General features: G+C 42.4%; 1 protein-coding gene across 1 annotated transcript in view; it reads right to left on the bottom strand.

The window, feature by feature from the left end:
• Positions 1-23,731, bottom strand: part of RYR2 (ryanodine receptor 2) — a 1,389,277-nt gene that overhangs the window by 1,121,433 nt on the left and 244,113 nt on the right. Inside the window, 1 exon segment of the mRNA XM_033937646.1 lies at positions 6,166-6,285. Coding sequence (XP_033793537.1) covers positions 6,166-6,285 — 120 coding nt within the window.

The following is a 23,731-nucleotide window of genomic DNA, read 5'->3' as shown; positions in this document are numbered from 1 at the left end:
TGGTGCCCAATATAGGCACTGATTGGCAGTTTCAGTGCCAAAAACAGGGAAGGACCTTAAGTGTGATTCTATAAAGCTAAATTCAGGTGTGCAACTTGACCATCATGCCTATTTTTCCATGCCAAAAAAAGAGGCAGGAGATTTCAGTGGAGAGAGGGAGTTTGTGAAAATCAGCACCGAAAGCATATCCTGCAAATGGTATGGATCTTGATGCTACCAAAGATCGGAATGGATTTTTGCACCTGCTATAAACAGCGCCAAGACCAGTTACATTTGGTTTGGGGGACTCAGAAACTGTGTTGGCATGCACTACCTCAGTTGCACAGCAAAGATGGGTGGTGCCTCTGCCCTCTTCTCCTTCTCTGTTCCCCTCACCACACGCGCCCCTTCCCCTTCATCTCTAACTTCTTTGGTGCAAGCAGCATCTCTAACTTGCTGATGTCACTCTTTGGTCCGTGACCAGGAAGTGACGTCAGAAGGAACGCTGAGGCCAGTGCGAGCAGCAGATTGGAGCTGATGCTCACACTGGCGAAGAGCTAGAAGTATGTGGAGGTTGGGAAGGCATGCATGGTGAGGGAGGGGTGGGAAGGAGCAGGGGTGCTGGTGCCCTGTCAAGATGGCACCCGTGGCGTGGTCTGGTCCCCCCCCCCCATACCACGCCACATCTTTACTGTATTTCCAGCAATATTCTGCAATTTTGGTGAGTGCTTAGACCAGGGGTGGGCAACTCTGGTCCTCAAGGGCCGGAATCCAGTCAGGTTGTCAGGATTTCCCCAATGAATATGCACGAGATCTATTTGCGTGCACTGCTTTAAATGCATATTCATTGGGGAAATCCTGAAAACCCGACTGGATTCCGTCCCTCGAGGACTAGAGTTGCCCACCTCTGGCTTAGACTCTATCTTACACCCAATTCACCTGCATTCTGTTGTTGCTACTCCTGCCTACTTTCTTATTGCTAATTCTTGCTGACCTTTACCCCCCACTCTTTGCCCTACTCTTGGCCCTCTCCTTCAGCCTAACATTTTTGCACTGAATGAGTATTTTATTTTTTAAAATGGTGCTTAATTGTAAGGTAGCCAGGTGTGAAAATATTGGTCTAACAAATCCCCAACTTTTCAGCATTAACGTCATTAGAATAGGATGCACCGAGTTTTGCACCTATAATTGGATTGTGGAATATGATTCAGTGCAGTTTTTCTCACTGTAGTGTCTCTTATAATTTTTTTTTTATTATTCTATAGAGACAAGCGAAGGGCTCAAGACAAATCTTTTCAATATGGACTCCTGTATTTATATATTTAGTCTATTGGGGGGGGGGGAGGAACACAATGGCTTTGATGGGGTGGAGAATGGAACTACTGTGATAGAAAAAGACTTAGAAAATGAGCAGATCAAAATTCTGTATGATTTTAAGATAAAGATAGACCGATATCTTGAAAATAATATACCGGTTATTGAAAAGTTTTCAGCCCAGCCAACAAAGTTGGGGCAGTCTTCATAAAGGGCTATACACTTAGGGCTAGATGCATTTGAAATGGTCATTAAGACCGTGCGGGTCGCTATGGGCCAATTTTTTGGTTGATTTCTAAACAACGATCAATGTTCGTTGCCCATGAATTTTGCGGAGAGCACTTGAAATCCCATGCGATTGCTCACTTAAAAACCAGCTCTCATATATGCACAGAGCCTGTTTGGGGAAGCCTGAACAGCTGAGCAGCAGGGGAAACCCCAAAACAGCTTCCTACCACTCAACTGTTGGAGCTTTTTTTTTTTTAATGGTACAGATGTTGTGCATGTGTAACACACGCACAATATCTGTCCCCATTTTTTTTTTTTTTAACTTTGAGCTACCTTCCCGATGATGGAGCCCCCACCCCTATGATAGTTCCCCCAAAAACCCTGGAACAAAAATAGAGGCAGGAGAGATGCCCACTCCCTCCTGCCATTAAAAAAAAACCTCCGCGCCGAGCCGAACTGCGCACCCTGCAGGCCCCCCTCCCCCCCTGTATTTCAATAAAAATCAGTAGGAGGGATGGCCACTCCGGACAATATTTAGCACTTAACTGGCCAAGTTAATTGCCAAGAGCACATGTCTCAAACACAAGGCCCGTTGGGCGAATCCGGCCTGCCTGGCCATTTATGTGGCCCGCGGCAGTTCTCTTGGAACTTCTCCTTCTCACTGCCCAGCATGCCTTCCTCCCGCGCCAGTCCAATGTCGCCATCACGCTGAAAAATTTGCCAGCCTCAGCAGTGATTCAGCAACGTTGTCCGCAGCTCACCTTCCTGCTTTCTGTCTGCTATGGTCCACCCGGGTGGAAACAGGAAGTTGCATCATTAGAGATAGATGCCCATAGGAATATAATGGACGCCTTAGCATTTAGCATGCACTAATCTTTAGCGCACGCTAAATCGGTTAGTGCACCTTAATAAAAGGACCCCTAAGTATCTTAATAAAAAAATTCAGCCCGTTTCTTAGCCTGTATTGTAGATTTCGGCCCCTTATGTGATTGAGTTTGACACCCCTGGCTTAGAGAATGACATGGGGACAGAATTTGCCCTTGTCCCCATCCCTGCGGTTAACCACGGAAAACCAACTCCATGTCATTTTTTAAGGAGAGAAAGAAAAATCAAGGGTCCCGCGGCAACAAGGGGGCATCCGTGGAAAATCAGGGCGGGAAACTGCACGGGGACACCAGGAAATTCTTTTTCACTGAAAGGGTGGTTGATCGCTGGAATAGTCTTCCACTTCAGGTTATTGAGGCCAGCAGCGTGCCTGATTTTAAGGCCAAATGGGATAGACACGTGGGATCTATTCACAGAGAAAGATAGGGGAGGGTCATTGGGGTGGGCAGACTAGATGGGCCATGGCCTTATCTGCCGTCTATTTCTATGTTTCTATGAATGGGCACAGCCACTGACCCTCAAGCTTAACTTTGCCATCTACTATCCTCTCCTCTCCCGTAGAGCTCCTATGTACCTTGAATTCAGTTGCAGCTAGTCTCCATCACTTCCAAATAGCTCTCATCAGTATGCCCCACCCCAGATCATCTCTAATTCTACTCCAGTTCTAAATGGATCACTGTGAACATTTACAGGTCAGTTCTATAACCTAGGCACTGACATTTACATGTGCAAATGTGTCACTTAAGTGGAGAACTCATGGAATGACCCTCTTTTCAAATAGTATGGACTTTTCACAAATAGTTTATGCTCTTTGCCAAACGTGTATACTGTTTTGAAAGAGTGTGCACTATTATACAACATACAAAAAGCTCTGAAATTTAGAGATTTCCCTGATGTTTCGGGGGTGGGGGGGAAATCCCTAAACCACATGACATATTCAATGTCATTTTGAATGAATGCTATGATCCTCTGCCTTGTTATTTATACATTTTCACATAAAGGTACATCTCTACTTTGAAATATGTCGCATTCTCTCTTGCCTAAATTATGAAACTCTACTGGCACGTATGATCTTCTTTTCAATACCTCCTATAAGCCAATAAGCATGTCTCTGTCAATTTCTTTCTCTAGCCACAACAGTTGCAATCATTTGCTGTCATCTGCCTGAAGTTTTGTAGTAGTTCTTGGTGCAGTTTTGACACCAGAACATAGAGACTTTGCTTCCAGTTTCATCTAACATAATATAGCATTTATACCCTGCAAAACCTTACAAACCAATGCGGCTTACAGTTGAAGAGAAACTGAACAGTAACAGCAAACTTCCAATAATCTGGGCATGTTGGATTCAGTTCTACATTCAGTATGTATCTTGGAAGACCAGTTTGCATGGTGAGTAGTAGTAAAGGATATCAAAAAATATAATCAGATGCCAAAAAGCCACAGAGCTGCATCCTTCAATTATTGTGGCTGCCAATCACATGTTTCATATTATTTTTAAGGGGAGGGGGAGGGGGAGGGGAAGGGAAAGGAGATAGATAGATAGAGTATGGAGGAACAACCAATAGTTTGATCATTTCTGGATGCTCTGAAATTTCTGCAGCTAAGACACAAGCCGTTACTGTAATTATAGCTTTTTATTTGGAAACTGATTGTGATTTGGTTTTTGAGGAAATTTTTAAAACATCAAAATGTGTTATTTTTTAATGTATAGATTGAGAGATGGAGCGAGAGGTACTCAGAAAGGGAGGAGGCAGTTTTTGCCGCTACAAATAAAAAGTTTCAATAGATTGGGGCTCAACCAGCTGAATACTACACCCAGTTACCAAGTAGTTAATCAATTCCAAATTACATCATTAGCCCATTAAAAATGACATTTAGGGCTCCTTTATTAAGGTGCTCTAGGGCTTTAATGCACGGAATAGTGCACGCTACATTGCCGCATGCAATAGACCTTAACGCCAGCATTGAGCTGGTGTTAGTTCTAGAAGTGTAGCGCGCAGTCATTTCCTGCGTGCGCTAAAAACACTAGCGCACCTTAGTTTGTCTTCAAGGATTCAAAAAATCCTTGAAGGCAAACTAACAAATCCTTGAAGGCAAATTAACACCGCAAGACTCTTCCCAAGCCTCTGAAACAACTCGCTCTTCTCTTCAATTCCTCTGGAAATGGCCAAATAACTTTTTTTGTAATCCGCCTTGAACCGCAAGGTATTGGCGGAATAGAAATCACTAATGTAATGTAATTCCAAATTACATCATTAGCCCATTAAAAATAAATTGGTTCATAGACAGTAACGCGGAAGACAAAGGCGCGCGCTGACAACTGAGTGCAAGACGGAGGCGCGCGCCGAAGAAAAAGACTGTTTTTAGGGGATGCGATGGGGGGGTTTGTTGGGGAGCCCCCCCACTTTACTTAATACAGATCACGGTGGCATTGTGGGGGGTTTGAGGGGTTGTAACCCCCCACATTTTAGTGAAAACGTAACTTTTTCCCTAAAAACAGGGAAAAAGTTAAGTTTTCAGTAAAATGTGGGGGGTTACAACCCCCCAAACCCCCCACAACGCGGCACGATCTGTATAAAATAAAGTGGTGGGGTTCCCCCCACACCCCCCCCCCCCCCCCGTTGTAGCCCCTAAAAACAGTCTTTTTCTTTGGCGCACACCTCCGTGCTGCGCTCAGTTGTCTGCTCGCGCCTTTGTCCCGGCGCGCTTTTGACCTGACACCAATAAATTCCTAAAATCCCAGTGCAAACTCCACTTCTCTCCGCTCTCAGCAAGGAGAAGGGTGCATAAATATACTGTGCCTCCTGTTTACCTGCCTAGCCAGCCAGCTATACTTAGGGTTATCAGATTTTACTTGATGAAAATCCGGACCCATAGACCTGCCCCCAGGCCCACTCAGTTCCACCCATCCCTGCCCCCTTACGCCCATGCCACACCCCAGCCTCGCCCCTAGTCCCGTCCCCATCAGCCTAATCTCATTGGTCAGCAGGGCATCCACGCATACACGGATGCCCCCTCTCGAAGCGATCTGCTTTTCAAAACCTGGAGAAAGTGCCGGATTTTGAAAAGCCGTCCAGTCATGCCTTCTAAAAAGAGGGCATGTCTGGGTAAATCCGGACGGCTGGTAATCCCTAGCTATACTCACATTGGGAGTTATTTCTCAAGATGAAACGCAGGGTTACAGGGCCAAGTGGAATAAAATGGGCCTTCTGACAGTTCCCACTACCACAGTTAGCATGCACCAGGGATGGACTGACCATTAAGGCAACAGGGCCCACAGAAGTAGGGGACCCATTCTTCCCTAGCCTCCAGTTACAATCTTTTTTACAAAGCTGCGCTAGCGGCTGCCGCGTGGCAACAGCTCCAAAGCCCTTTAAATCTCTATGGGCTTCGGGGCCGTTAGTGCAGCGAAGCCGCTAACGCAGCTTTGTAAAAGAGGCCGTTAGTTTTATCACTTTTGATAGGCGGTTAGGGGTCCTTGACCACTGTCAGTCCACCCCTGCCATGCATTAATCATTAGTAAATGACCCCCATCGTGTTATAATTTCTTCTCCTAGCCACAGCAAATTCTGAGTACATCTTTTGGTGAAGAGAGGCCCTTTCTGGATGGAGGAAAACAGCATTTACATAAAGAGAACAAGCAACTAAGACGTGATACCCTGAGGGATAATTTTCAGAATCACTAGGTTTGCAGCTATGTTGAAGTGGTGCTTTTGGCTGGCAATAGAGATGCTCTAATTATAATTCTAAGTCAGTTACCTTGGAATTTGATGTAGATTCCAGAAAACAAAGCCGGTTGCCAAATCCTTCTGCAGCGAGACACAGTTTCTGCTGTTCTTTGTGAACGGTGGCTGTGCACTGCAGAACCACTTCGTCATCCTGCCATAGAACATAGAACAAAACAGATTGTTACCACATATTATCCAACAATAAAGTGTTTTGAGTGTTCCGAAGCACAAAAGCTAAAAAGATGAGCTATGCCCGACCACTGAAAAAGATCAATTTTCTGGCAGACATTACCCAGTAGGATTGCACAGTGCTCACTTCATGTTTTTACTCAGTCTCTATGAAGGAAAGTGACAGATATGCAAAGCTGATCCTACTTGCAAGACAGGTCAGTGAAGAGGTCTTCAATTTTAGTCATCAACCATCAGGGATTTATCGGTAAGCTTGCTGGCTATACCTTCCTGACGGTCACAGTCAAGAAAGTAAAATGGCATTTTCAGAGAAAATGCATTCATGGGCATGGCAGAACAGCCGCCAGTTTATAAAATAAAGAATATAATTTAAGGTTTCCTCCACCTTAGCCTACAATCTTAAGAACATAAGAATAGCCTTACTGGATCAGACAATGGTCCATGTAGCCCAGTATCCAGTCTTCATGGAGGCCAATCCAAGTCACAAGTACCTGGCAAAAACTCAAATAATAGCAACATTCCATGCCACCGATCCAGGGCAATCAGTGGCTTCACCCATGTTTGTCTCAACAGTAGACTATGGACTTTTCCTCCAAGAACCTGTCCAAATCTTTTTTTAAACCAGCTACATTAACCGCTTTTACCACATCTTCTGGCAATGCTTTCTTAGACTTCTTAGCTGAAGGGCTACAATGATATTTGTACCCTATATATAATTTGTTCTCCCAAAAGCCCCCATGGCCTTGAAAATGTGGCAATGAATGTAAATGTAGAAAGATTGGGCAGCATTTATTGGTGTGAAAAGCTAGTTGGCATGTGTTAATGGGCATACATGTCTAAGTAGCAATGACAGAAAAACATCTACTTACACATGTTTATTCGCAGCACTCAGATTTCAAAGGGGCAAATGCTGGGTATGTGAATGAATTTTTAAAATGGGTGCCGTTTCCCTTTTACAAGAAGAATGCACATTCGTAAATGGCTCTTGCCACTGGATGTGCTGCTCAGTATGGGGGTAATTCTATAACAGGGTGCCTATAAATATGTAACCAGAAGGTACCTGGTAGGAGCATATTCTTTAAAAGAACGTAGGTGCCTTCTGTTCTATATAGAATACTAGTGCAACTGGGTACATACATATATGCAAGCACTTCAATGGTTAGCACTTTGCCTCTCTGAAAATGATGATGTTTACCTCTTTTAAGACTGTTATAATATATTATTAGTAATTCTGTTCTCTAAGTTTCATCTGCTTGAATGTGTCTAAAATTATGTAAGTTAAGCTGTGATTTGCTGTGGAGAAAAGCGGATAATAAATGTTTTAAATAAATACAATGACAGCTACAAGTGAATTCTTTTTATTGTGCTGTATGTTTTGGTAAATGACTATTATTGTTTTGTCATAGTTTATGAAATGATTTGTTGTTGTGTCTTTTTGTAGCTTGTGACATTATTTTAATTATGTATGTTGGATTGTAACTCACTCAGAATTGTTGGACGGTTGCAAGTAATACATTTTTTAAATAAATAAATAAATACAGAGCTAGCGTGCTAACCCCCTCCTTTACAAAGCCATGCTAGTATTTTTAGCGCCGGCTGCCACGGTAACAGCTCCAACACTAAAAGCAATAGCATAGCTTTGTAAAGAGGAGGTAAGTTCCACAGATATACTTAGGCCTCGATTCTCAAACCGGTGCCGATATTAGAGCTGACTTCAGAGGGAAGGCTTATGTCAGCCAAGTGCAACCTGTAAGAGCCACTGCCCGCATCCCTGTGCGGCTGAAGGAAGGAGAGCCTAGCTGGACAGCCCTGAAGGGAGTGAGTGTAGGCCTGGAGTGAGCAAGTAAAGGAGAGAAAGGAGGGGGCGGGGAGGAGCGCATTGGGATATGGGAGGGGCACAAGTTTGAGACAAAGGCTGAAAGGCAGGGAGAAGGCACAAACTCGAGGCACAAAAGGAAGAGAGGGAGCATGAACATGGGACACAGAAAATTGAGTATAGCGAGAGAGAGGAGTGAGATAGAGATGTATGGGGAATAGAAGGATGAGAGGGAGAAATGTTGGATATGGTGGTGGAGAGGGAACAGAGGGACAGATTGAAGAGGATGCAAGGGGGAGAAATGTTGGACACAGTGATGGAGGGAGAGATGTGGCATGTGCTGGAGAGGGGTGATTGAAGGAGAAATGTTGGGCATGGGGCTGGTGGGCAGTGATGAAAGATGCTGCACATGATCCGGGGATGACAGAGAGAGAAATGTTGGATGTTGCAGCAAAGGGAGTAGGAGAGATGCACCCTGGATCAATCTCTCTCTACTCCCTTTGCAGCAAGTGAAGGATTGAAAACAGATGGACAGTGAGAGAGAGAGGGAGATATGTTGCCAGTAGGTATGTAGGAGAGAGGAAGATATGTTGGACTCAGAGGGACAGAGAGAGATGTTGGTTGGGAAAGGGAATGAGGTCCGGAGGAGGAAGCATGCAGGAGGTAGAAATAAAGAAATATTGGATGCACAGACAGAAGGAAGTGCAACCAGAGATTCATGAAATCACCAGATAACAAAGGTAGGAAAAATGATTTTATTTTCAATTTAGTGATCGAAATGTATTAGTTTTGAGAGCATAAGAACATAAGAATTGCCGCTGCTGGGTCAGACCAGTGGTCCATCGTGCAGTCTGCTCCCGTGGCGATCCTTAGGTCAAAGACCAGTGCCCTAACTGAGTCTAGCCTTACCTGCGTACATTTTTGTTCAGGAACTTGTCTAACTTTGCCTTGAATCCCTGGAGGTTGTTTTCCCCTATAACAGCCTCCAGAATAGTGTTCTAGATTTCTACCACTCTTTAGGTGAAGAATTTATATCTGCTGTCTATAGTTTGCACTATATTTTTCTGTTTTTCTTTAATTGTTACTGAGGAGGCATTGCATATTTTAAAGTCATCTGCCTTGACCTCTTTGAAAAAAAAACCCCAAATATAAATGATAATTAACATTTTCTCTGCATACAGTGTGCTTTGTGTTTTTTAAATTTTGTGATTATCATTATGTATTAATAAGATTATATGTGTATATGAAAAATGAATGGAAGAAATTGCATTATAATTAGTACTATTATTATGGGGGTGGGATCTGGGGTGGAGCTTGGGCAGGGGTACTCAGTTGATATTTGTTAGACTTAGGGGGTACTTGGCTTGAAGTTCAGAAACACTAATGTAGAATATACAAGGCATGCCTATTTCAACAGGTGTCTGGGATATTAGAGACTGAGTCTTGTGGTAAGTTAATGAGATTTGATGTACTGCCTTTCTGTGGTACAATCAAAGTGGTTTACATTTATTATTACATTTTTATACGCAGGCACTTTCTCTCCCTAGTGGGCTCACTGAGTTTTTTGTGCCAAGGGCAATGTAGGATTTAGTGACTTGACCAGAGCTACAAAGAGCTGAAATCAGAAATGAACCCAGTTCCCCAGCTCCTCAGCCCACTGCTAGTCAATAGGCTACCCCTCAACCGCTTTAAGGTTTTAGGGCCCCTTTTACAAAACCAAGGTAGCAATGCTGCCTCAGTAAATGCACCAAAGCCTATAAGAATTAAATGGGCTTGGATGAATTTACCGCAGCAGCATTGCTACCATAGCTTTGTAAAAGGGGTTCTTACTTATTTTTACATAGGACGAACGAGTAATGTGTGACTGTTATATTAGCATGTTTTCTCATAAATTTCTAAATATTAACCCATCAAGCAACACTACTTGTACAGGGCCCCATTTATCAAACCACAGTAGAGCTTATCCTATGAGAGTCAGAGCATTTATCTCACTGGCCCACGGTAAAATGTTTTTCCATAGTTTGATAAAAGGGGGCCATAATCATATAGACATAGGAACAAAACATAAAATCTTAAGAAAAATTTGACTATAATTCCCTAGTTCACAAATTACCCCCCTTTTACTAAGCCTCAGTAGAGGTTTGTATTGCGGCCCAGAGCGCTAAATGCTCCGATGCTGCTCCGAATTCCTATGAGCACCAGAGCAGTGTCAGCGCATTTAGCACCCTGGGCCACTGTAAAAACCTCATATTTGGGCCATTTTATGGGCCCCAAAATCTCAGCTTATATTCGAGTATATACGGTAAACATTTGTAAGGAGATTTAAATTTATAAAGCAGCACTCTTTTGAAGGAGTCTAAGCTTGAAAGGAGAAATCCCCTTCCCTCCGAGTGTCTTTAGACACATCCAGCTACAGCCTTATAATAAATTCCTTTTTCTTTTATAAACATGAAATTTTATTGAAAGTTTTATTCAAATGCAAAAGAAAAATAGAAGTCCAAGTAACAAAAGAGAAATGTACAACTATTCAGATGGCACGATATCAAGTCAAAATGAGCAAGATCAAATATATAAAAAAATAAAGTTTAAAAAAGTAAAAAAAAAAAACAAACTCACCAATCTGATAAATACAAATAACCAATATAAATTATATGGGAAGAGAAAAAGAAGAGGGGAAAAAGAAACAGGAGGACTAAGGAAAAGGAAAAAGATAAGCACAAAAACAAAGGGCAAAGGAGAATAATAAATTCCTAAAGGAAAAATTTCAGAACTTCAAAAACAACTTCAACATCTAGTCATGATCAGTATTTAAGACAAATGTTACTAACAAATTCAATGGTAACACCTCTCCAGTTCCAGGGGAGGCTGTGAGGCTTTTTAGCCTCTAAAACATCTATTGATTGCTCCTCAGATTGATGGGAATCTGCCACTGTCTTTTTCAGTGGCAGTAAATAATATGTTCTAGATATAGGTAATAATAATTCATTAGGAATCTTCAAAACCTCATCCATTTTTTAAACATTTCCTTAGCTGAAATAGAGACAATCTGGGGGAAAATTGATAACCTTGAAGTTACAGCTTCTGGCAGCAGTCTGAAATGATTCCACTTTATTTTAAGACAAATATTTTCTTTATCCAGAGCGTTTTCTGTTCCCTGGAGCCTCTGGCATCCAATTTAGTCACATCAGACTGTAACTATAATATAAACTGTTCATTCTGAGTTGTTTTATTGGAATTTTTAGGAGACCTTAGCAGACAAAGGTTGAATTTGAGAAGAGAAAACCAAAAGCAAAGAAAAACCGTGGAAGATCTCAATAACCAGTTTACTGTTCAAAGTTTAAAATCTTCACAAGTAAAAGCGATGCATTCTTTTATCCAGACAATACACAGTAAAACGTCTGTGGCATGGACCCGACAGTCCATGTTTTGGTATTTGATAACCTTCTTTCGGGGTCCTATAAAAGTATATAAAGGGCAAATTCTATAAAAAGCGCCCAAAAGGTTAGGTGCCGATATAAGCACTGTTCAGCGCGATTCAAGCACAATTGGGTGCTGTTTAGTAAATCACGCTGAGCGGCACCTATTTTGGAGGCGCCCATTAAATAGGCCAGCTGTAGGCACAACTAAAAGTTAGGCGCCCTTGCGAGCACTTAAGCACGCTTAAGAGCAGTGATTCTGTAAGAAGGTGCCTAACACATAGCCACACCCACGCCTAACATGCATAGCGCCTAATTTTTTGAAGGCCGCCTAAATTTTTAGAGGCACCTTGTTACAGAATCGCGCTTTCTTGATAGGTGCCTATGTTTCAATCCGTGCTGATTAAAAAGCTTAATTGAGCTTGTTCTTCGATTTAGATAGGCGCCTATATAGTTGGGCGCCTCCGAAATAGGTTACAGAATTTGGGCCTAAGTGTGTAAGTCTGCTAGTGAACATGTAATATGTGGAGAAGTGACATGGTGCTCGTGTCAACCATAAATTGATGGTGAAGTGGTATAAATGGATAAATGTGATGAGTGAGCATTTAATTTAGTGCTCAATGTGAAGCTTGAAATGCTAAAGAGAAGCTAAGAACTGATATGTGAATAGTAATATAAAAGCAAAGGGGTGAATGAAAACCCGTGTGAGTGAAGCAACACATGTAAATGAGGTTGATTGTGATAAGAGAATATCTAGTGCCAAAAGATGAGCCAGAGGGGGCAAATTGAAACGTATGGTTGAGGGTGACGGGACTAAATCGCGCGAGACAACAGCACGCCGACAACTGAGCGCAGACAACTGAGCGCAAGGTTGACGGCGCGCCGAAGAAAAGCACTATTTTAAAGGGCTCTGGAGGGGGGGGGTTTGGGGAGAACCCCCCCACTTTACTTAACAGACATTGTGCTGCCGTTGTGGGGGGTTTGGGGGGTTGTAACCCCCCACATTATACTTAAAACTGAACTTTTTCCCTAAAAAACAGGCAAAAAGTTCGGTTTCAAGTATAATGACGGGGGTTACAACCCCCAAACCCCCCACAATGCCAGCGCGATGTCTGTTAAGTAAAATAGGGGGGTTCCCCACCAACACCCCCCGTCGGAACCCTTTAAAATAGTGCTTTTCTTCGGTGCGCCGTCAACCTTGCGCTCAGTTGTCTGCGCTCAGTTGTCTCGCACGATTTTGTCTATGAACCATGGTTGAGGCACAAAAGATAAAAATGCTAAAATCGCATCCAAAATACTGTGGGCTCTTTTTACTAAGGTACGTTAGGGCCTTAACACGTGGAATGGCGCGCGCTAAATTGCCCCGCGCGCTAGACCTTAATGCCAGCATTGAGCTGGCGTTATTCTAGAAGCGTACTGCGCAGTTTAGTGCGCAGTAATTTCAGGCGTGTGCTAAAAACGCTAGCGCACCTTAGTAAAAGGAGCCCTGTGTGTTAAAGAGTAAACACAATAATGAACGTGAGGATGTACAAAAAAAAACAAAACAATGGTGGATAGTGGCATACAAGATAGCAGGAAACAATAAAAAATTGACACGATGGGCTGAAACATAGAAAGAATGAATGTCAAAGAAAAAAATGGGACCGGGAGTAAACAAAGAGTGAAACCTATAAAGAGGGGGCAAGGAAATATCTAGAGATGGGAAAAACAGCAAAAGTATACTATATCCTAATGTTCATCATTGTTTGTACTCGTTAGCTTTTTACTGTGTTTTATCTGGATGTATCAAACCCATGCATCGCTTTCACTTGTGAAGATGTTCAACTTTGAACAACAAACTGGTCATTGCGATCATTGTTTCCAAATTTTTTCTTTGCTTTTGGTTTTCTCCTCACTGTGGAACTCTTTGGTGACCTTTTCTTCGTCTGCCTTTGAGAAGAGAAAGCCTTCCCCAAATCTCATACTCCTTCCCAGATTATTTTCAAGGTACAAACATTAAGCTGAAGAAAATATAAATCTAATATCTGATGCTACCTCAGCATTCATAAGAACATAAGAATTAACGCTGCTGGGTCAGACCAGTGATCCATCGTGCCCAGCAGTCCGCTCCCGCGGCAGCTCCTATGTCAAAGACCAGTTTCCCAACCGAGACCAGCCCTACCTGCATGCGCTCCAGTTCAGCAGGAACTCGTCTAACTTTGTCTTGAATCCCTGGAGGGTGTTTTCCCCTACGGCAGCGTTCCAGTTTTCCACCACTCTCTGGGTTCCAGAGGAACCAGTCAAAGCTGCAAGCTACCCTGCCTTTATGAAATGTGTGTTCTTCTCTCCCTGCTCTTCCAAAACCACTGAAGTCTCTTGTTGATCCTGCAAACCTGCCGCGGCTAGACTGATAACAGGAACATCAAGATATGAGCACATTACGCCATATCTCCGAGAACTTCACTTTCCAGTTGTATTTAGAATCCAATACAAAGCAATTATGATCTGTCACCAGTTTGATTCCAGAATTCTTTAAGAGTAAGATGGCTAGTTACCAACCAAAAAGATCCCTGCGTTTGGAAAATTCTGCATTGTTGAAAACAAATGTCAACCCAAAATATGTGGAAACCAATGCAATGACCTTTTCATGTGCAGGGGTAAACTATGGAATGCCCTTGTTAGCTAAATTCGGAAATGCAGTGATAGGAGCTTATTTGGAAAACTGTTAAAACACACAATTATTTGTTGATGCATTTTTCTCAGTACTGATTGTTGTTAAAATTAATGCTGTCTGTTTCTACTTGTCCAGATCTGATTTAACATTTTATGTATGTAATCATTTTGTAAACCAGTATAGAAATTTTAAAAATAAAATCCTCAGTTACATAATCAACCTGTGGCACTATCCCAAAGCTACTGCCAAACATTGCTCAGGGAAGAACGTATCTGTCCCCAAAGCAGACCCTGAACCACTCAGCTTCATTGTCGATATAGCTGGGGCCACTTCTGAGGAGTCAACTCAGAAGTCTGGGTGTCTCATGAAGGAGTCCATTGGTCTGCCAGAGATAGGGAGCTGGATTCTGAGGGTGCGGCCCTGACTGTTCTCTTGTCCATGTAGAAAAAAATAGAATGTTAGGGAATAGCACTACAGAGACAGGAGGATTAGGCTACCACAATCTTTAAATCAATGTATTCAAATTTTATATTAATTTTTTTATGTAATACATATTGGTGCTATTTAATGTTTCATGTTTACTGTATACTACAGAGAAATTATGAATCAGTGGTATTGAAGCATTTTTGAATAAATCGATAAACTAAATATACTGCCCCCATGTAAAAGGGGCAAGAGCTTTACCCAGTCGCCCCTGTCCCACCAGTGCTGTTCTTCAAAAATGATGCCAACTGGCTTGAACATTCCTTTTCTCTCAAAGCACAATAAGCCACTAAGGTGGCTGCTGCTGATGGCACCATATATAGAATCTGGACCTTAACGCACTATCCGAGAACGCACAATTGAACTTAATGATTTTGCAGAACTTGAGGAACATTTCATCCAACTGCTTGAGGGCCACAACAGAGGACTTTGGGAGCCACACACTGGAGACCACTGGAATAGAACATAGGGCAGATCTGTGCATAACTCCTAATTACTACTAATTAAGTGCTACTTAAAGCCCATTGCTTTTTAGTGCTTAATTCACTAATTAGCTTATAGAGAAGATCTGGGATCCATGCCCAAATTTGTGTGACCTATACAGAATCAGGGGGTATATATGTGTATTAGCAACTGGTAAATATCGCCCTCATATCTATGCAACCATAAGTTGAGATCAATATTTATCCCTTCCTAAAGCTAAAAGGCATTCTTATATGTTTTTTTTCTGGTGTTATGAGTACCACAATTGTGCTGTTTCTCACTCCTGTCAAGCCTCTAATGGATTAGAAAGGCAGGATTGATAGAGCTCCATTTTAAAGCATGCTAGAAAAATACAGCGTGATGGTTCTGCCAGCATAATCAGGAGGATTCTCATTCTTTTGATACGATTACTTGCTTCAGAGTCAATTTATATTCTTGTTCATGGCACTAGAGAGATGTATAAACAATGTTTTGATTCTAGAAAATTCAGCAGCATATTACAGCTACAGTAAGCCTGAATTCTACAGATCTGGGCGATTGGTTCTGGTTTTAAAAATGCAGAACGGTTCTGGTACAAAAAGTAAAGCTGAACTAACAACAGAGGACAGACTAGGAGTTCGTAACCCAGTCCTTGAGACATTCCTAGCCAGTCAGATTTTCATGATATCCCAAAATCTGTATACAGTATACAACCGCCACTGTATGCAAATCTACATAGAAACATGGCAGATAAAAGCCAACAGGCCCATCCAGTCTGCTCATCTGCAGGATCCATTATCTCCTCCTGTTCCTAAGAGAACCCATATGCCTGCCTGTCCAATGCTTTCTTGAATTCAGATAGTCTTTGTCTCCACCACCTCTACTGGAGACTATTCCATGCATCTACCATCTTTTCTGTATAAAAGTATTTCCTCAGATTACTCATGAGCCTATCACCTCTTAGTTTCATCCTATGCCCTCTCACTCTGGCATTTTCTTTTGGTTGAAAGAGACTCGCCTCATGCTTATTTATGCCACATAGGTACTTAAACATCTCTATAGTATCTCCCCTCTGCCACCTTTCCTCCAAAGTATACATATTGTGATCTTTAAATCTGTCTCTGTGTGCCTTATGACGTAGACCACCAACCATTTTAGTAGTTTTCCTCTGGACCAACTCCATCCTGTTTATATCTTTCAAAAAATACAGTATCCAGAATTGTACACAATATTCTAAATGAGGTCTCACCAGGGTCTTATACAGGAGCATCAGTACCTCCTTTTCCCTACTGGCCATACCTCTCCCTATGCATCCAAACATCCTTCACTTTGACTATCCAGAAAACTTGATTGGCTGCCATAGAGAGGAGAACCGAAGTCCATAAGCTACACAAATCACTACATTTATAGTGGAAAGTATGAGGTCATCAAAATCCACCAAAACTCTATTATATGGCATATAGGTGCCACCTGCAGCCATAAGGGCTATTGGAGTGGGAGACAGGTGGGTATAGTAGGTTTTAAAGGATTTTTGGAGGAATCAGCATAAATTATAAAGGGGCTATGGTGAGATGTACATGTGGCATCCTTTATGCACAGCAGTGACCTCCAAGGTGCCCACTTGGACATTTTTGTGGTTGAAACAAAAAATACTTATGCATCCTAAGGTTGAACATCATGATGGCCAAGACATCCAAAAAACCAATTTTTGAGAAAAAAAAAAAAGTGGACATCTTGTTTGAAAAAGGGATGTTTCTCCACCCACGACTTTGGATGGCTTGCAGAAAAATGTCCATGGTCGGACTTAGACATCCTATCGAAAATGGCCCTCCATGGGCCTTATTCTCGTATGTCATCTAAAATATCGGTGCCAACTAGTGCAGTGCTAAGCATGAGTCTATAAAAGTTAGACACCCATTATAGAATCATGCTAATGTTCTAACATTTAGGCGCACCTTATTTATGCCAGTTTTTTCTTGGCCTAAATGCCTGCACCTAAGTTAAGTGCCCAATGGCTCCTAACTCAAAAATACGGCCACAATCTGCCCTCTAAAATTGCCCACTTTTTAACTATACGCTTTGCACTAGGCATCTGTTGTAGAATCACGCCTACAAAGTTAAATGCTTAACTTTCAATTAATTCCAATTAGTGCCAATTATCGGCACTGATGAGCTGGGGAGGGCTTCAGTGGCTGGGAGGGTAGGTTTTAACGGAGATTTCGGCAGTTGGAACCTAATCACACTACCGGTTAGAGCTTTGGATTCTTGCCCAGAAATAGCTAAGAAAAAAATTTTAAATTGAATCAGGTTGGGCAGACTGGATGGACCATTCAGGTCTTTATCTGCTGTCATCTACTATGTTACTATGTTATGTTACTAATGATCAATTAAGTTAGGTGCCTACATCAGCATTAAAAATGCTGTATATGTCTGTTGTAATCTGCCTAGAACTTTGGATAGTACAAAATAGAAATGTAGAAAATAAATAAATAAACTTTAGGCAGACTATAAAGAATTTGCCAGTAAATGCTATTCTATAAACAGCATTCCAAGCTGGGTGCAATTTTAAAAATAACACGCAACACTATCAGGATCCTGCAATTCTGACCCCAGGAAGGGCTGCATCTATGGATTCAGCACCTTTAACCACTATAAGGCACTATCAAAAGCACAGGATATGCCAGGATGTTTCAGGATGTGCACCCAACTTTGGATGTGAGGATTTATACCAACTGAAAGCTGGTGTAAATCCTTATGAATCAATTAAGCATGGATCCCCCAAATTTTATAATGGTGTGCACCTCATTAGTGTTCTCCCCTCTCCGACCTACCCATGACCCTCCCATAGTTACACCCACTTTTCAGGTTTGTACTAAAAGATTTACATGTCCATCTTTATAGAATAACACCCAGTGTGCAGTGGTGGCCTAAAAAGCAAATAGGAGGCTAGGACTTAGGAAAGGGATGATAAATAAGACTGAAAATATTATAATGCCTCTATATTGCTGAATAGTGCAGCCTCATCTTGAATATTGTGTTCAGTTCTGATCACTGTATCGCAAAAGAGATGTAGCATTATGCGAAAAGATTCAAAGAAAAATGACCAAGATGATAAGAAGATGGAACTCCTCACGAAAGAGAGGGCATACACAATTCAGATGGTGGGAACTTCCAGGTCAAGGACCTGGAGGGCCGCCGCAGGAGCGGGCTGCTGGGCACGATGGACCCCTGGTCTGACCCAGCAGAGGCAATACTTATGTTCTTATGAGAAAAGACTAAATAGGTTGGGGCTCTTCAGTTTGGAAAAGAGATGGCTGAGGGAGAATATGATTGAGGTCTACAAAATCCTGAATGGTATAGAATGGGTAAAAGTGAATCAATTTTTTACTCTTTCAAAAATTATGAAGACTAGAAGACACTCAATAAAATTACATGAAAATACCTTTACAACAAATAAGAGGACATATTTTTCACATAACAGTAGTTAGTGTACCTGGATTTAAAAAAAGTTTGGGCAAGTTCCTAGCGGAAAAGTTCATAGGCTCCCATTCAGACAGATATGGAGGAAGCCATTGCTTGCTATGCTACTACAGTAGAATCTCAGTTAATCGGTATTCAACTAACCAGCACTCTCAACCAAAGGGCAAAAAAATTGTCATACAAAAAAAATCTCCTGCACTCCTCAGACAACATCCAAAGTTGTTATCATGATCCAACAACCCCGTTCCCACCCCCTCTCCAGCTCCCGAGGCATCAGCGGCAGCCACAAAAATCTCCCTCCTTCCCTTCCCGAAGCAGCAAGCATCTGATCCTGACAACTCCCCCCCTCCCCCATAGCAGCAGAGACGATCTGACAACCACCTTCTCTCCCTCCCTCCATTCTCAGAAGTAGCAGAGCTAGTCTGACAGTCCTCTGACTCACTTACCCGAAGCATCAGTGGCAGCCGGTCAGCAGAGGAAGCGCCGGTAAACAGGCTGCTTCCGGCCAGCTCCAGCAGGACCTTTCCTCTGCCATGTCACTTCTGATGCGGCAGAGGAAAGGCCCTATTAGGGCTGTGCAGAAGCAGCCTATTTATTGACACTTCCTCTGCACAGCGGCTGCCGCTACTGCTTTGGGTAGGTGAGGGAGGGAGGGAGGGGGGTTGTCAGATGGCCCTGCTGCTTCGGGGAAGAGAGGTAGGGAGGGTTGTCAGGACTGGCTCTGTGGCTTCTGGTATGGGAGGGAGGGATTGCGGGGAGAAGGGAGGAGAGAAAGTGACCAAGCAAGAAGGGAAGATGCAAGTGAGGGGGGAATTTTATTTATTTGTTTAAAAATTTTCTATATCGTTTTATAGCAAAATGGTTTACAAAATGGTTACATATCTAAAATGTTAAAACAAATCAGGACAAGTAGAAACAGATAGCATTAATTCTAACAATCAATACTCAGAAAAATGCATCAATAAATAATTGTGTTTTTAACAGTTTTCTAAATGAACTCCTGTCACTACATTTCCAAATTTGGCCATAAAGGGCATTCCATAGTTTTACCCCTACACATGAAAAAGTCATTGCATTGGTTTCCGCATATTTTGGGTTGACATTTGTTTTCAACAATGCAGACCTTTCTGAATGCAGTGATCTTGTTGGTTGATAACTGGACATCTTACTCTTAAAGAATTCTGGAATCATTACATTAGTGACTTCTATTCCGCCTGTATCTTGCAGTTCTAGGCGGATTACAACAGAAGAAAACTGGACATTTCCAGGAAAAATTACACACTAGAGGCTAATTACATAGTTGAGTCTTAGAGGAGAGGTTACAAAAAGGGTAGCGAGCAGAGGAGAAATAACAATATGAGTAGAAATCAGGAGACAACTGGCCGGATATAGAATTATAAAAATTTAGGGGCTGGTTTCGTAGTTGAAACTTTGAGGAGAAAATGCAAGATGAGTATCAATTTGAGGGGGAGTTATTTTGAGGGGGGGGGGGAAGGACATGGAGAGAGTTAGGATAACTGGATGTATTTTTTGAATAGCCGGGTTTTGATTTCCTTTCGGAATGATTTGTAGTCGCTTGTTGCTGTCAGCAAGTTAGTGATGGAGGGGTCTAGTTTCGCTGCCTGCGTCGCTAGTAGGTTGTCGTACATCTTCTAGCGACGCAGGCAGCGAAACTAGACCCCTCCATCACTAGCTGACAGCAACAAGCTACTACATATAGAAATTGGTGACAGATCATAATTGCTTTGTATTAGATTCTAAATACAACTGGCAACCAGTGAAGTTGTCAGAGATATGGCGTAATGTGCTCATATCTTGATGTTCCTGTTATCAATTTAGCCGCTGCATTTTGTACCACCTGCAATGCCCTGCACCTGGCTTTGGTTATTCCCAAGTACAAGACATTGCAGTAGACCAACCGCAACAAGATCATTGCCTGTACAACGGCACGGAAATCAAAAGGGGAAAGCATTGGTTTCACATGATACAATAAATGTATCTGAGCGAAACATATTTGTGGGAAGGGAGACAAAACTATTTCTACAGTAAGTCTCAAGCAACCAAAAACTACAGATCCATCATCCACCAAATCCTATGGGTGTTGGATAAGGTGACCATACGTCCCGTTATTGGACCGACAGTCCCGTTGTCCTGACCCATCACTTCGGGACACCGAAATGTCCCGTTTTCAGAGACAGCGTCCCAAAGCTGCGCGCAGGGACAACGGACCGGTGATTGCTTCTCCTCCCTGCCGCGCTAAAGCCTACCTCCCTCCCTCCAGCACCGATTCAACCCCCAGTCCGCCACAGCCGCTGCTTCTTGATGCCCAGAAGCCTTCTTCCCAACATCAATTCTGACGACGGAGAGGATGTTCCTGGCGATTGGCTGGCCTGGAACTTCCTCTCTGACGTCAGAATTGGCGTCGGAAAGAAGGCTTCTGGGCGGCAAGAAGCAGCAGCTGCGATGGACCCGGGGGGTTGAATAGGCAGGCAGGCTTTTGGCATGGCAGGCAGGTAGGCTTAGGGGGAGGGGGTGGGGCAAAGGCCGGAAGGTAGTGAGGGGGACATGGGAAGGAGGCACTAGGGGCACTAAGGACATGGGAAGGGGCACTAAGGACATAGGAAGGAAGGAGGGAGGGAATAGAAAGGGACAATTGTTGGGCCTGAGTGCAGAAAGAAATGAAAGAAAGGATGCACAGTCAGAAGGAAACGCAACCAGAGACTCATGAAATCACCAGACAGCAAAAGGTAGGGAAAATGATTTTATTTTCAATTTAATGATCAAAATGTATCAGTTTTGAGAATTTATATCTGCTGTCTATATTTTGTACTATATTTGTCTATTTTTCTATAGTTACTGAGGTGACATTGCATATTTTAAAGTCATCTGCCTTGACATCTTTGAAAACCCTCTAAATATAAATGATAATTAACATTTTCTCTGCATATAGTGTGCTTTGTGGTTTCTTAAAAAATTATGGTTACCATTATGAATTAATAAGATATTATGTGTACATGAAAAATGAATGGAAGAAATTGGGGGACGGATTGGGGTGGGGCTAGGGCAGGATTGGGGGCAGAACTGACAATTAATAGATGTCCCGTTTTGATGGAAAAAAAATAAACGTCACATTAGTGTTGGATAACTGAGAGTCTATTGTATTTGGGTTTCTGTCAGGAATCAGGATATTGGGCTAGATGGACAATTAGTCTAACCCAGTATGGCTATTCTTATGTCCTTTTATTCTTATGTAGAAGATGCATGCGTAAATCCAAACAGTTGCCAATTAGGATCAATTAGGATTGTTAGCACACAATTATTAGTGCTAATTGACAGATTACTCAAATTGCATGTGCAAATTGAGCACATGCCTATATTTGCATGTGTAACTGAATGCCATGTATAGAATCTGAGGATTTGTCTCAAAGCATGGAGTTTTCCTATTGAAAATGTTTTTTTAAAACCCACAGGCGTCCTACACACAAGCAGCTAAAGACTGAAAGGGTCCATTTAATAAGCCTATTTTCCCTTTCCATTGCCACGTTACAGACCTCGTTTTATCAGTGGCTATACCCTGCTTCTGTACGCTCAACAGTTTGTTATAAATATGGAAACATTTGCAGTGTTTCTGGAAGAATGGTCATATTAGAATGAGCGGTGACAAAAGAGTAAAAATTACCATGTAGTGCAAAGATGTGGCATGGTAATTAGATTTATTGATTTCATCCACCACTATTACCGTATTAAGCGGTTTGCAAAAAAAAAAAAAAAACCAAAACTATAAACAATACTCATAGTACATAATATGGCATATGCAGTTTAAAATAAATACAGCATGTCACTTACAAAATAATGCTTTATCATTAAAAGCAATCTAAAATTCTTAAGCCACAAAGACCTACCAAAACAGTCATCTGATACGATATAGTAACATAGTAAATGACGGCAGATAAAGACCTGAACGGTCCATCCAGTCTGCCCATTAGTTATACCCATTAAAAAGACATGATTAAATTAACTCGTCTCTTGTTTGATATTTACGAGTCATGGACTGTAAAGTCTACCTGGTATTGTCCTAGGTTCCAAATGCTGAAGTTGATGTCCAAGCTCATTCCAGCCTCTCCAACCATCCTGTTTGCAGGATATCTACCATAACATCTGTCCAGTATGTTCCAAGTTACTGGTGTTCCCATTGATGCCCTCCCTAGCCCATCTTACACCAAATCACCACATATGGGACACTGACCATGCAAGTCTGTCCAGTACCGGCCTTAGTTCTTTTAATTTACATCCTTCATTTTCTAATTAGAGATCCTTTTTTTGAATTCCATCACTGTGGGTATAATATGGAAAAGCAGGAGTTCTCATTCAAGTTCTGAACAAGAGATGCCCATGATGCAAAGAAGGAAACAGGTGCGATTTTGAGAGTGAAAATATCAATGGGAGAAGTGGGTGTGCCTATGAAAAAACAACAGGTGAGAGTAAGGGCAGTGGTGTCATGGGGAGAGGCGGACTGCTCTGGGCACCCTATTGGTGGGGGCGCTAGCATCTCTCCACCTCACCAAGCCATCCATGCTCTTCCCTCTCCTATCTCCCCGCACTTCTTTAAATCTTCCCAGCGCGAGCAATTACTCTGGGCTGCTGCTTGTACTAGCCTGGCTCCCTCTGAAATTACTTCCAGGTCGTGTGGCAAGAGCCACTACTCGGACTGGAGGAGGGTCACAAGCGGGGTTCCGCAGGGGTCGGTACTCAGACCTAGAAATGGGGACGAAGTGTGAAGTTATAAAATTTGCGGATGACACTAAACTCTGTAGCAGGGTTAGAACTGTGGAAGAATGTGAGGACCTACAAAGGGACCTGAACAAACTGGAGGAGTGGGCGAATAAATGGCAGATGAACTTCAATATAGAGAAATGCAAGGTCATGCATATAGGGAAAAAGAACCCGATGTTCAGCTACAAAATGGGGGGAATAGTACTAGAGGGAAGTAACCTTGAAAAAGGCTTGGGTGTGCTGGTGGACACAACAATGAAGTCGATGGCACAATGTGCAGCAGCCTCAAAGAAAGCAAACAGAATGTTGGGTATTATTAAGAAGG

This window comes from Geotrypetes seraphini, chromosome 3 (assembly GCF_902459505.1).
Source record: "Geotrypetes seraphini chromosome 3, aGeoSer1.1, whole genome shotgun sequence".
NCBI lineage: Eukaryota > Metazoa > Chordata > Amphibia > Gymnophiona > Dermophiidae > Geotrypetes > Geotrypetes seraphini.
The sequence above is the reverse complement of the archived record's forward strand: the minus strand, read 5'-3'. Positions and strand labels throughout refer to the sequence as shown.